Genomic DNA, 13800 nt, shown 5'->3' with positions numbered 1-13800 from the left:
GTAATACTAAATCAATATAGCTATACAGTACACCCGTATCTCTATCTCATGTGCAACTCATACGTCCAATATCACAATTTCTGTTAGATTTAAATGGTACAAAATAAACAAATGAATGTTCAGTGTTTATGCTGGTATAAGTGAACCAGCGTATTAGTGAATCCCCCTTCCGGATTCCTTGCTGTGTGTTAAATTACTCAAATCCTCCTATTTCTTGCATTCATGATTCTGTGTATTTCATATCCACCAATTTAGTGACAACACCACCACCACCACAAGAATTGGCCACTCACCAGATATTAATATAGAAAATGTCTTGGGGTCATTGATAGGGATAACCACTCCACTCAAGGTCTATGTTGCTCCCAGCTTACAGGTTTAAACAATATTCGCCCTCATAAAAAATTAACAGCAACCGTTGCGCAGTATGTCTGTGCATTTATATAAAAAGGTAAAACAGGTTATGTCACTCACATTTCCAAGTGCCTATGAGTTGGCACTAAACGTATCCAGCAGTTTGAATGGGTTTAGATGAGTGAGGGCATCGCCGCATCTCTCCTATCCCAGCATGCGTCCCAAGCCTCACTATCATTTACCCGGAAGTGATGTTTTGTGTATCCCAGCCGCCTCTATGCATTTTCCAAATACAATTGCGTCATCGGGAAGCACTGAGTGGCATAACCTGTTTTTACCTTTTTTATAAATAAATGCACAGACAAACTGTGCAATGATTGCTGTTCATTTTTTATGAGGGTGAATATTGTTTAAACCTGTAAGCTGGGAGCAACATAGACCTTGAGTGGAGTGGTTATCCCTATCAATGAACCAAAGGAGTTTTCTATATTAATATCTGGTGAGTGGCCAATTCTTATGATGGTGGTGGTGTCACTAAATTGGTGGATATGAAATACACAGAATCATGAATGCAAGAAATAGGAGGATTGGAGTAATTTAACACACAGCAAGGAATAAGGAAAGGGGGATTCACTAATACCAGCATAAACACTGAACATTCATTTGTTTATTTTGTACAATTTAAATCGAACAGAAATGGTGATATTGGATGTATGAGTTGCACATGAGATATAGACACGGGTGTACTGTATACACATATTGATTTAGTATTAGTAGTGTGTATGCATGTGTATATATATTTTTTTCAGTGGTGTACATTCTGGTTCTAAGATATACACTATAAGGGTTAGCGCAGCCATCAGACACTTTTTGTTTTGCACAGGTTTTTACTTTAAGTAGAACCATATTTGACTGCAGCAAACCATATAAATGTTCACATTGATGTTGTAGCGGTGGGGTTGCTCCACAAAATTTTGTATTTTAATTATAGATTTTTTTTGCGCAGGTAGACACATTTGAATTTTCTCGGCTAAATCCCCTTTCCGATTGATTGGAGCATCCGGAAAAAATATTGTCTGGAGAAGAAAAGGTGAACGCTACCATCAGTCCTGTGTCATGCCAACAGTAAAGTATCCTGAGACCATTAATGTGTGGGGTTGCTTCTCAGCCAAGGGAGTGGGCTCACTCACAATTTTTCCTAAGAAAGCAGCCATGAATAAAGAATGGTACAAAAACATCTCCGAGAGCAACTTCTCACAACTATCACAAAGAACAGTTTGATGGCAAACAATGTATTTTCCAGCATGATGGAGCACCTTGCCATAAGGCAAAAGTGATAAGTGGCTTGGGGAACAAAACATCAAAACTTTGGGTCCATGGCCAGGAAACTCCCCATACCTTAATCCCATTGAGAACCCCCCCAAATTCTGACAAACTCCAAGCATTGATTATGCAAGAATGGGCTGCCCTCAGTCAGGATTTGGACCGGAAGTTGATTTCACCCTGGCATGCTGGCAGAGATCTTGAAAAAGAAGGGTTAACACTGCAAAATAATGATTCTTTGCATAAACTTAATGCAATCCGTCAATAAAAGCCTTTGACACTTATGAAATTATTCTAATTACATTTCAATATACCATAGTAACCTCTGACAAAAAGATCTAAACACTGAATCAGCAGACTTTTGAAAAATAACATTTGTGTAATTCACAAAACTTTTGGCAATAGCTGTACAACTAGAAATATAGTCAGCTGTATCAGGGCTATTTCACACAAAGTGAATTGGAAATGCAATTAGCAGTCTTGCTCAGCCCAAGACAAGAAGCCTTGTTCCCTATGAGGCCAGTTCACACCATCCTGTAGCAGTGGTGTGTACTAAAAGAATTATGCGTGCAAGCTGTGTTTTTTTTTTGTTTTGTTTTTTTAGAAAAAGTACAAAAAAACAACCAGTACTGGAATCCGCATTAAACGCAACATTTTCAGCTACCTACAGTCACGCCCACAAATATTAGCACCCCTGCTGTTTGTCAGATAATGCACCACTTTGCCCAGAAAATGATTGCACTTACAAATGTTTAGGCATTCATGTTTAGTTCTTTTGTTTGTTTTGGTGCGACACAAAAAAGGTGGAGAAACAAAAAGCCAAATCTGACACATTTCACGCAAAACTCCAAAAATGGACTGGAAAAAAATTAATAGCATCCTCAATTTAATATTTCGTAACACACCCCTTGGAAAAAATAACTCAAATCAATCACTTCCTGTAACCATCAATGAGTTTTACACAACTCTACTGGAATTTTGGATCACTCTTCTTTTTGACAACTGCTCCAAGTTTCTCAGATTGGAAGGGTTCCTTTTCCCAACTGCGGTTTTGAGATCTCCCCATAGGTGCTCTATGGAATTTACCGTATATACTCGAGTATAAGCCGAGATTTTCAGCCTCTTTTTTGAGGCTGAAAGTGCCCCCCTCGGCTTATACTCGAGTCATCGCTGTCTGCCCGCTCGATCAGCGTGTCGAGCAGACAGACAGCGGCCATTCTATCATTCAAAAGCCGCGCCTCCGGCTCCGCCTTCGCCTGTGATAGGCGGAACACTGAATTTCCCAGCAGCCTGTGTTCCGCCTATCACGGACATCGTATCATCCTCGTACTACGGACGAGGATGATACGATGTCCGTGATAGGCGGAACACAGGCTGCTGGGAAATTCAGTGTTCCGCCTATCACAGGCGAAGGCGGAGGCTTTTGAATTTTACAATGGCCGCCGAGGCGCCGACGAAGAGGGCACGGGACGGAGGCAAGGCAAGGCACGGCACGGGACGGGACGGAGGCAAGGCAAGGCACGACACGGGACGGAGGCAAGGCACGGCGGCACGGCGGCAAGGCACGGCACGGGACGGAGGCAAGGAGGCAAGGCACGGGACGGAGGCTCGGGACAAAGGCTCGGGACACAGGTAGGCTGGACACACACACACACACACACACACACACACACACACACATGGATGGATGGAGACACACACACACAGGGATGGATGGATGGAGAGACACACACACAGGGATGGATGGATGGAGACACACACACAGGGATGGATGGATGGATGGATGGAGACACACACACACAGGGATGGATGGATGGATGGACACACACACACACAGGGATGGATGGACGGACACACAGGGATGGACGGACACACAGGGATGGACGGACACACAGGGATGGACGGACACACACAGGGATGGACAGGCATGTCTCACCCTCGGCTTATACACGAGTCAATAAGTTTGCCAGTTTTTTTGGGGGTAAATTGGGGGCCTCGGCTTATATTCGGGTCGGCCTATACTCGAGTATATACGGTAGATCTGGGCCCCTTGCTGGCAAGTTCAGCACTCTTCAGCGCTTTGTTTTAAACCATTTCTGGGTGCTTTCTGACATGTGCTTCGAGTCATTGCCTTGCTGTAAGCCCACGTACACACGGTAGGAGATTTCCACTACCAAATCCGTCGGATTTTGTCTGTCAGATTTAGTCTGACGGATTGTGTCCGAAACTGTTGCATACACACGGTCGGACTAAGTTGTCGAAAAATCAGATCTTTCAGAACGTGATGACGTAATTTCGTTACGATGGGACTACATTAAGGCTAGTAGCCAATAGCTTTGATGTAGGAATTTGATCTGAGCATGCGTGGCACTTGGTCCGATCAAAATTCTCTACACATGATCGGATTACGTCCAACCGGCCCAGTTGGTCGGGAAATATTTCCAACATGTTGGAAAATTGGGTCCGACGGAGACTCGGACGGAATCAGTCCGATGCATACCACACACAGTCGGATTATCTGACGAAACGGTCTGATAAGACGCAATCCGACGGATTCTCCGACCGTGTGTATGCGGCACAAGACCCATGACCTCTGACAGAGACCCAACTTTCTGAAACTAGGCACTACATTGCACCACAGAATTCATTGGTAGTCTTCCGATTTCATAATGTCATGCACATGGGCAAGTGTCTGAAGCAGCAAAGCAACGCCAAAACATCAGTGACCCTCCACCATGTTTGACTGTAGTTAAGGTATTCTTTTCTTTAAAAGGCTTCATTTATTTTTCTAAAAACAGTAGAATGATGGGCTTTATCAAAAAGCTGTAATTTTGTTTAGTCTGTCCACAGCACATTCTACCAAAAGGATTTTGGCTACCTCAGGTAAGTTTTGGCAAACTCCAATCTGGCTTTTTTATACTTCAATGTCAGCAGTGGGGTCCTCATGGGTCTCCTATCATAGCATCCATTTTCATAAAGATGGCAATGTATAGAGTGAGCTGACACAACTGCTTAAAAGGTCAGCTTAAAATTTGTCTGAAAGTTGAGGTCACCTTAGGTTTTTCTTTAATGTTTGATATATAATTTTTTCTTTTTCATTGTTATAACAAACACTGTGCAACCTATGTTAGGTATTGTGTTTTGATATTGTAGTCAGTTTTATGCATGATAGTATTTGTAGATATTAATCCCCCTTTTTCTCTCTTTTTTTTTGCCATTTCAGATCCTTTCCAGTTTCTTCATCCGGGAGCTGCAATCCTCCCGGTTTTTGGCAGCCTTTGTGCCCAGCACCTCTCAGCAACGTTCCACTCATCTGGTTATTTGACCGCCGGATATCTTTGCTTCTTACCCCGAGGGTAATTATTGCATTTTGTGGTGGATTATGGTGTTTTAAGACTATTTATTTCCGCCTTGTCTGGTTGGCCAACTTTGATTCATATTGGTTTTGCTTGGCAGGTTTGTGGGGGGTTCTCACTCACTTTACGTTATGGCATTTTTTCTTTGTTGTTACACCAGTCACAGTGCATTATTGAATTTATTTTCACTGCCATTCTAACATTACCACTTACACTTCACAAAATATATGGCAATCATCCACATATCATTACTCACCAGTTACCACTTAATAAACCATATGGTTTCATATAATTTTAATCACTAGGGCCAATTTATTTTTGCAACATATTTATTATTATTATTGGATGCAGTCATTCATTATCTCTCACATTTACACATTGCACATATTAATGAAGCTACTTTCCTCAAATTTTTGCCCTTTTTTCCCCATCTTCACATTTTGTTTCAAACTATATTTATTGCCGTTGATTGGCACATATTCTTTCATTCATTAATACAATTGATTATTTCAGGTGTGGGTCATCTTTCTCCTGGTTGGATCCGACACCCACCATTTGGGCTCCTTGCTGAGAGCACAGCCATCTTTCCCTCATCTCCCTGTCCCTCCACAGCTCCCGCTGAAAGAATTGTGGGCCTTCTGGCAGCAATCTTTTCTGGCTTCTGTCATTAGATATATTTAATATACATCCGACTTCTATTTATTCATGCACCTAACCACCATTTTGGTGGAAGGCGGCTAGCATCTTGCAAAAAATTGTAAGTTCTTTTCTGTGTCAGATTTTAGGCATATCAATTTTACAGTGCATATGTGTATTTGAAAAAAATTATATATATATATATATATATATATATATATATATATATATATATATATATATGCTTTGTTACATATTTTTTATTCTTCATATTTACATGTGTCCTTTATCTTCAGATAGCACGGTGGTCATCCACATGGACTACATAGGTTCCATGGAAAGGTTTTTTGATCAAAGTCGAACATTATATATGTATTGATGTTTATTACATTTTTGCATTCGGTTTTGTTTTTACATGTATGTCAATACATTTTTCATATTTTTATATATATATTATGTCGGAGGAACGATTCATTAAAAGTCCCGTGGGCCTAAAATTTTTGTTGTATGCTGACACAGTTGTACCCTGTGCCTAAAAGGTAAGCTTGAATGTGTCTGGAAGTTGATCGAGGTTCTTTATCCACCATTGGAACAATCCTTCATTGCAATCTTTGACCAATTTTTTTTTCTTTCGTCCACGTCCAGGAAGATTAGCTACAGTGCCATAAAACTTCTAAACAATGTTGTGCACAGTGGACACAGGAACCTTAAAGCGTAGTTCCACCCAAAAGTGGAACTTCTGCTTTAAGGTATGACTCCCTGATACGCCACATTTGCCACCTAGATGACTCCTCCTCTCCCCTTCTCTCCAATCTTCTGGGACGACACATCAGTCAGGAAGCACAGTGCGACTTGTGTATGTACAGCGTGTACCCGGCTGTGAAGCCGCAAGCTGTCACAGCCGGGTGCCCACACTTGCCATGCCAGCATGGCAGACAAGTGAGGGAGAGAACGAAGGCTTCGGGTGGCCGCATCACTGGACCATGGGACAGGTGTGTGTTTAATAAAAGTCAGCAGCTACACTTTTCGTAGCTGCTGACTTAATAAACATGGGTCCAGCTGGGACTACGCTTTAAGATCTCTGGAGATGGACTTGTGACCTCGAGATAGTCCATGCTTTTCCACCATTTGTCATCTCAAATGCTCAGACAATTCTTTGCCACTTTTTCTCTTCTCCATGTGGCACACAGACACACAACAGAAAGGTTGAGTAAATTTTTCACAATTTTAACTAGTTGCTGGTGTGATTTCTATATTGTCAGCACCTGTTAATTATTACAGGCCAGTTTAAATTAGAAATTAAGGAGTATCACAAACTTATAATGCAATTAATTCTTACAATTTTGAGAAGGCGTCATAATTTTGGCCAGTCTATTTTTGGAGTTTTGATTGGAATGTGTTAGATTTGGCCTTTTCACTCTCCACTTGTGTTGTCATACCAATAAAAACAAAAGAACTAAACATGAGAATGCCTACATATTTGTAATTGCAACAATTTTCTGGGCGAAGTGGGGCATGTCTTCTGCCAAAAATGCAGAGGTGCCAATATTTTTGGCCATAAATGTATAGCTTTGAATTGAACATGTATTTTTTTCATCATATAAAGAAGTTCAAATCATTCAAGTTTAAAATAATTAAGATTTAAATGGAAACTATTGGATTTTATATGTTGACACTTACCTGTAGGAAATGACTCAGAGTTGGCGGAATATTCAAGGGACTGTGAATTTTCTAGGTTTTGCATTCCAGTGGAAGTGAATGTTGGGGATTTGCTGGGTGGTCCAGATGTGTGTGTTACGACAGGCTCTGTGTCAGGAATTGGCTTTCCTAATCTAGTGTGCAATTTCACAACCTGTAAAAGCATAAGAAAAGCAAGTGAGAAACTATGCTTGGGTTAACCCTGAGTAAAGCACACAAAAACTGGATTTTTTTTTTTACTCACTGAAAAATTATTTTCTCTATGTTCATTGGAGAACTCATCTCTGCTATAGATAATCAACTAGGTATATCGCCACATGCAGGAGTAGGATACTTAGTGGATTAAGAGAGCCCATGGTGCGACTAACGCTGGTGGCCAAAACACTCTTCTACAGCTATGGACAAGTCTGTTACGTGACACAGTGCACATAAGAACAAAAATAACCACAAACAGGCAGCAGCAAGATTGAGGGGTGTCCTCAATTGAGGGGTGTCCTCCATAGAACACAGAGAAAATGTTCATTGGAGGACACAGCTATTCTTTAAAAAAAAAAACAGTATTTTTTTTTTTTTTGTATCAACAACTGGAATGTTCCAAAGCAGTGCCAAAATGGGGTGAGCAAATAAATAAAACAGAAAATCTAAAGCAGCCCATAGGTGGTTTGAATCTCGGCTGGTTCAGCAAGAACTAGTCCTCAGGAAGGATGTGCTGGTGCTGGGGAGAGTCCAGAGAAGGGCAACTACATGAATAAGCGGACTGGAGGACTTCAATTACGACTAATAACTACAAGCACTAAATGTATTGTCCCTGGAGAAGAGATGCTTGAGAGGAGATATGATAGCCATATACAAATATCAATGGTGATCCCAGTGTAGGAAGAAAACTTTTCAGTCTTGGCATGTTAGAGAATATGGGGCCACACAATGAGATTGGAGGAGAAGCAATTTAACCTTAAGATACATAGGGGGTGTGGAACTCTCTTCCACAATTGGTGGTGTCAGCGGGGAGTATTGATAGTTTTAAAAGACTCTTGGACATGCACCTTAGTGAACACAACAGGGATATGGGAAAGCATTAAATCGACAATGAAACATATACACCTACACAGGTTGAATTGGATTTATTGGAATATTGTCTTTATTCAACCTTACCTACTATGAAAACAAAAAAACTTTGTGGGAGACTTCCACTGAGACATGATCCCACTGCTGAATATTTCTGGAGGGAAGTTTTACATAGAGAATCACCTCAAAAGATGCTACAATGAAAAACAATACCCTGGGAAATAAACGACCACCTGCACAAGTACAGTAGGTGAATCTGAAGCTATATTATAGGCAAGTGACAGAAACAAAACAAAAATATAGTGTAGCGCAACCATAAACAAATACAAGTAAAATAAGTGCAAATATAACAAAATTTCACCGTTGAGCAACTTTGTGACCATTCATAAATTTCCAGTGACCACCACATCCAGCTAGAATGCCTGCTCACCTCCAAAAGTTGATCCCACTACAGTGTCACACGCCTGCCATTATATCCATCTCTCAGGATGCCTTGGGAAAACAACTCTTCCTCCTGGTGTTCCTGGACAAGACACACCTACTCTTGGGTTCTCACTATGTAGTCCCCACTGCAGAGTCATACACGCTTAGTGCAATATCTCTCAGGATTTTTCGGGAACATGAATCCTCACCTAGAGAACATAGCCCTCCTCCCGGGGATCTCATTCAGTCATCTGTGGCCATATAAAACAAAGGCAAACCATAGTGCTGTCTCTGCTAATAACATTTATAAAAACTGTAACTTAGGGATAAAATACTCACACACAAATGTGAAAAACATGCATATCAACAATCATGTGGAAGGAGAAAATGTCCTGAAAAGGTCTCTGTAGTGGGGTCAACTTTTGGAAGTGAGCAGGCATTCCAGCTAAAGGTGATGGTCACTGAAGTCATTGGAAATTTATGAACAGTCACTGAAAGTTGCAACGGTGGAATTTTGTTATATTTGGACCTGTTTTATTTGTATTTGTTTATGGTTGCGCTACACTAGATTTTGTTTTGTTTGATATAGTGACAGTCACATGTGGATACACTAATTGGCGTGGGAAGAAATCACATGAAGCCAATTAGTAGGCTAATTACATTATATATTGATTATTCCGCTGATTATATATTTTTTCACTATAAGTGACAAAAACAGTCAGGATTTCTTGAGGTTCAGGAGCCACCCAAACCCCCTTCGTTTGCGAATGGTGACAACAGGCTGGACGTTAGTTCTGAAAGAGACTCTACCTGCAATATAAGGACGTCCAGATATTGGTATCCCTTTTAACCTCAACGCAGCTAAGACTGGCACCAACATTTTGATAAACAATTGAGGAGCAGGTAACTAGGCTGAAGGGCAAGGCTACAAATTGGTAGTGCTCCCACCCTATCACAAAGTGTAAGGACCACTGGTTCCCCACAGCAAATGGGTACATGGGCATGCTATATATGGCAGAAAATACTCATGATGCAGGGACATCACTACTGTCTGCAACGACTTTGACTTGACCTTTTGCATCTTGACAAATATTTAAGGTTTTGAGATTCAGAACAGGACAAATTCTGTTCTCCTTAGGCACTGCGAGAAGATTTGAATAAATCTCTGAAATCACTTCCTGGGCCAGGCTTCCCTCCAAGACCAAATATACTGTATGCTTTACTGCTAACCTCAGCACTGACAGCGTAAAAGACTACCAGGCTGATCACTGATGTGTGTGTGTCCCCCCCCCCCCCCCCCCGGGTAAAAACCCTGTAGGCTGTTAAAAACCAGGCCATTGCAGCTGAACCGCACATAGCAAGAAACCAAGTGTGCTTGATGACTGCAACTGGGGGTACTACCAGGATCTATATTATATAACCTCACCAAGCCAGTAAAACACTTCCAGAAATAGAAAAAAAAAACCTTGAGACTTCACAGAGGTAAAATCTAAGTTGTAACTCCTAGATGCTAGGTTAATAACTGCTTTCGTCCACAGCTGTAGGGGGGGGGGGGGGTTTTAGCCTCCGAGGGGCTACCTTCTGGCTTGTCTTATTTTTATGCACCTTTCATCCTACTCCTGCAGATGGCAATATACCCAGTTGAAGTTTATCTGAAGCAAAGCTGCATTCAAAGAACAAAATAATTATTAAACATACACTATGTATATGTTATATCAAAAAGCGGTGCACAATAATTTGAATACCTGTGCAATCTCATAGATATAATAATTGCAGTGAGTTAATAAAGTCCTGTGCAACCAGCAACAAAGTAGTGTAACTGATTATTTGAAGTAAATATTTTTCTTGCAATATCCAAATGTGCAAAACACAATTACTTGTATTTTCTAAAAAAAAAAAAAAAAAAAAAAATCTTCCATCATATTATATAATGCAGTCTTGCCGTGCATGCTTCAAAGTATCGGTGCATAACGTGTACCACCTTCATTAATACCAACTGCTTACCTCAATGTTTGATCCACACCCTGTTAAGGTAAATGTAACACTAACACCCACCAAAAGAGAATATAAATGCCTCTCATAGTGCAATATTTCCACAACCACCACCTTTATTTAACTAAAAATGGAGTAACACTCACAAGAAAGGAGCACTTAAAACCAGAGCATACAGTTCCTTTGATAAAGGCATTGATAACGTGATGAAATATGTCAGTGGTGAGGCCATGGGACGTCATCACGCCCAGAACCAGAAGCTATGCATATTTTAGGAGCTGATGCTTATCCTAAAGGGGGCAATGGAATTTTGTGCACTGTTACTCCATTTTTGGTTAAAGGATATGTTTGTTTGTGGAAATATTACACCATGAGGGGGCATTTTAATTATTGTTTTGTGAGTGTTACCTCTGGAGCTGGAGTTGGAGGAAGATTGCAGACGAGTTAGTACATTTGATGGACCTCTGCAGTGCATACCTACCCGGGTTAAATAGGGATTTGCGATTAAATGATCTCATTTCAGCAATGATCATCAATGAGAGATGAAAAAAAGTCAAAAATAATATATAGTTTACCTTAAAGGCATTGTACACTTTCAAATGTTATTGTTGTTTTAACTAGATATATTATATTTATAGTTGTATTATAGCAAATTCGTTGTGTTAAGTTATATTTCTTATGTTGTTTGTTTGGCTTTCCTTGTTATGATGGGCTCACATGTTGTGGCTGCAGTTTGTACTGTCATGCCCAACTGATTCCCCTATGTCCATATATTAATCTATCTTTTCACTATTAGCTTGAGGGAAAAGCAACGTCTTGTTCCATGTCACAATCCATGCCTCACCATTTTCTTGACTGCATCACAAATGTGGGAATACAATTGTGAATAAATACTGCATGGTGATCTCTGTTAAATGCTCTGCCTGCTGTGTCAGATCTAATGGATTGGCTCGTACCTGAAGGTCACTAGACTAAGACTCAGGGATTGTGGTCTATATTGTTTCTTCACAGGAAGTGTCAGTTCTTCGACTACAGAGGGCATGCATTAAAGCGGTATTGAACCCCAAAAGCAAACATTTTGTAGCTTACCAATTCTTAGATGTGGTGCCTGCATTACTTTTCTTTTTTATGCTCTCTTTATCTTATTTTCACCTTGTGATCTTGTCAGTACGTCTGTTTTTCAAAAGAACATGCTCTCTTGCAGATTTAGCAGTAAGAGAGTTGGGGCAAACCATTTAATACCGACAGTGGTGCCTACAATGATCAGCTTTTATGTATAACCTTTAGGAGTTAGACTTCCTGATAACTCTTTCTAGGAGTCTTCCAGGACAGCCTCTGAGACAAAAGGGCTCCTCCCTCCAGGACAGGAAACACATTCACCCAAATGGTTAAAAGGGGGTCCTCCAGGCCTTCCCCTTCAGTTTCCGCAAGAACCGCCGAAAAGCTCTAGCATTGCACAGGTTGAAGTGCCATGCATTGGCGAAGGCATCTATCCCTCTGGCTCGATGGGAGAAGAACTGAGCAACCTTCTTGTTGCTTTCTGAGGCAAACAAATCTACTTCTGGTATGCCCCAGGTCCTCACAACCTGCTCGAACACTTCCTGGTTGAGTGACTATTCGTCCTGTTTCACACACGGACGACTGAGAAAGTCCACCAGAGGGTTCTGAGCCCCCTTTAAATGAACCGCTGACAGCGAAGCTAGGTTAGATTCGGCCCAAGCTTAAATTTCTCCTGCTATCATCTGCAATGCAGGGCTCCTGGTTCCCCCTGCTTGTTTATATATGCGTCAGCAGCCGCACTGTCCGACCTTACTTGGAAATGCTGTCCCATATTCTTTGCTGGAAGGCTACTATTGCCTTCTGCAATGCCAGTAATTCCCTCTGATTTGAGGTCCGTTTGGCATCCACCTGAGACCAGGATCCTTGAGCCAGATCCTTTTCCAGGTGTGCGCCCCAGCCGAAAGAGCTGGCGTCTGTTGTCAGCACCAGAACTGCTGGTCTTAACCACAACAGACCCTTGTCCAACTTGTTACTGGTAGGCCACCACCACAGTGTCCCTTTGTCAGGGCTGGCTTAGCCCTTCCTTCTCTGGGCTGGCCGCTCAGCTGTCAGCTAATTGCCCGCTCTCTTCTCTTTCCAGTTACCAGTTGTTCCCGATGATACTCGTCTGACCTGCCCATTTAAAGCCTTCCAGCTCACTCGTTCATTTGCCTTCGCGTTGGTCACATCACTAGGAACCATCCCCTGCTGTTTGTTTCAAGACTGGCTTGATGACATCCCTCCTGGCTTCTATTCTGCTTGTAGTTGCTCTCCTCGGATCCCTGACATCTGGACTGGCTGACTACCCGATCTGGCTACTGGACTCTGGCTATGCTTGACTATGCTTTTTTCTATTTACCTTTTTATTATTATTAACAAACAAGTGTGATTTGATTGTACTTCTGTCTCGGTCTGTTTCATGGTTCCTGACAGTAATGAAGGAACTGAATTCAGAAGATACAGTCAATCCACTTGTTGGTAATATTTTTTCCAGATTGGATGAGCAAGATCACTGCATGGATCAATTTGCCTTGGCGTTACAAACGCTCTTGAATTGCACGGCTCACCTGGAATCCCCCACAGTGGCTGCTCCGGTACAACCTGAGTCGCAGGCCGTCCCTGCGGCTGAGCCAGTCTCTGTGCAGGAACCCACCTCGAGTATTACCTCTATAAGAGGTATGTCTGGTTCTGCTCCGCTTCCCCAGCGATTTGGGAGCGATCCAGTTCAATGCAGAGGGTTTCTCAATCAGGTCGAGATATACTTCGAAATGCTGCCCCAGGCGTTTCCCAAGGAAAGAAGCAAAGTAGGTTTCTTGATATCTTTGCTTTCTGACAGAGCCTTGGCCTGGGCTAACCCTCTATGGGAGACACAAAAACCTGTTGTCTTGGGTTACCCTCAGTTTGTGGCCTCCTT

General features: G+C 41.7%; 1 protein-coding gene across 1 annotated transcript in view; it reads right to left on the bottom strand.

Moving 5' to 3' along the window:
• ZFR2 (zinc finger RNA binding protein 2) overlaps positions 1-13800 on the bottom strand; it is a 379518-nt gene that overhangs the window by 241276 nt on the left and 124442 nt on the right. Inside the window, exon 6 of the mRNA XM_077475662.1 lies at positions 7350-7521. Within this exon, the coding sequence (XP_077331788.1) occupies positions 7350-7521 (172 nt within the window). The remainder of the gene's footprint in view (positions 1-7349; positions 7522-13800) is intronic.

Source organism: Lithobates pipiens, unplaced genomic scaffold (assembly GCF_037356315.1).
Source record: "Lithobates pipiens isolate NorthernLeopardFrog02 unplaced genomic scaffold, aLitPip1_a1.2 Scaffold_13, whole genome shotgun sequence".
NCBI classification, from domain to species: Eukaryota; Metazoa; Chordata; class Amphibia; order Anura; family Ranidae; genus Lithobates; species Lithobates pipiens.
This window is presented reverse-complemented; position numbering and strand designations above follow the sequence as displayed.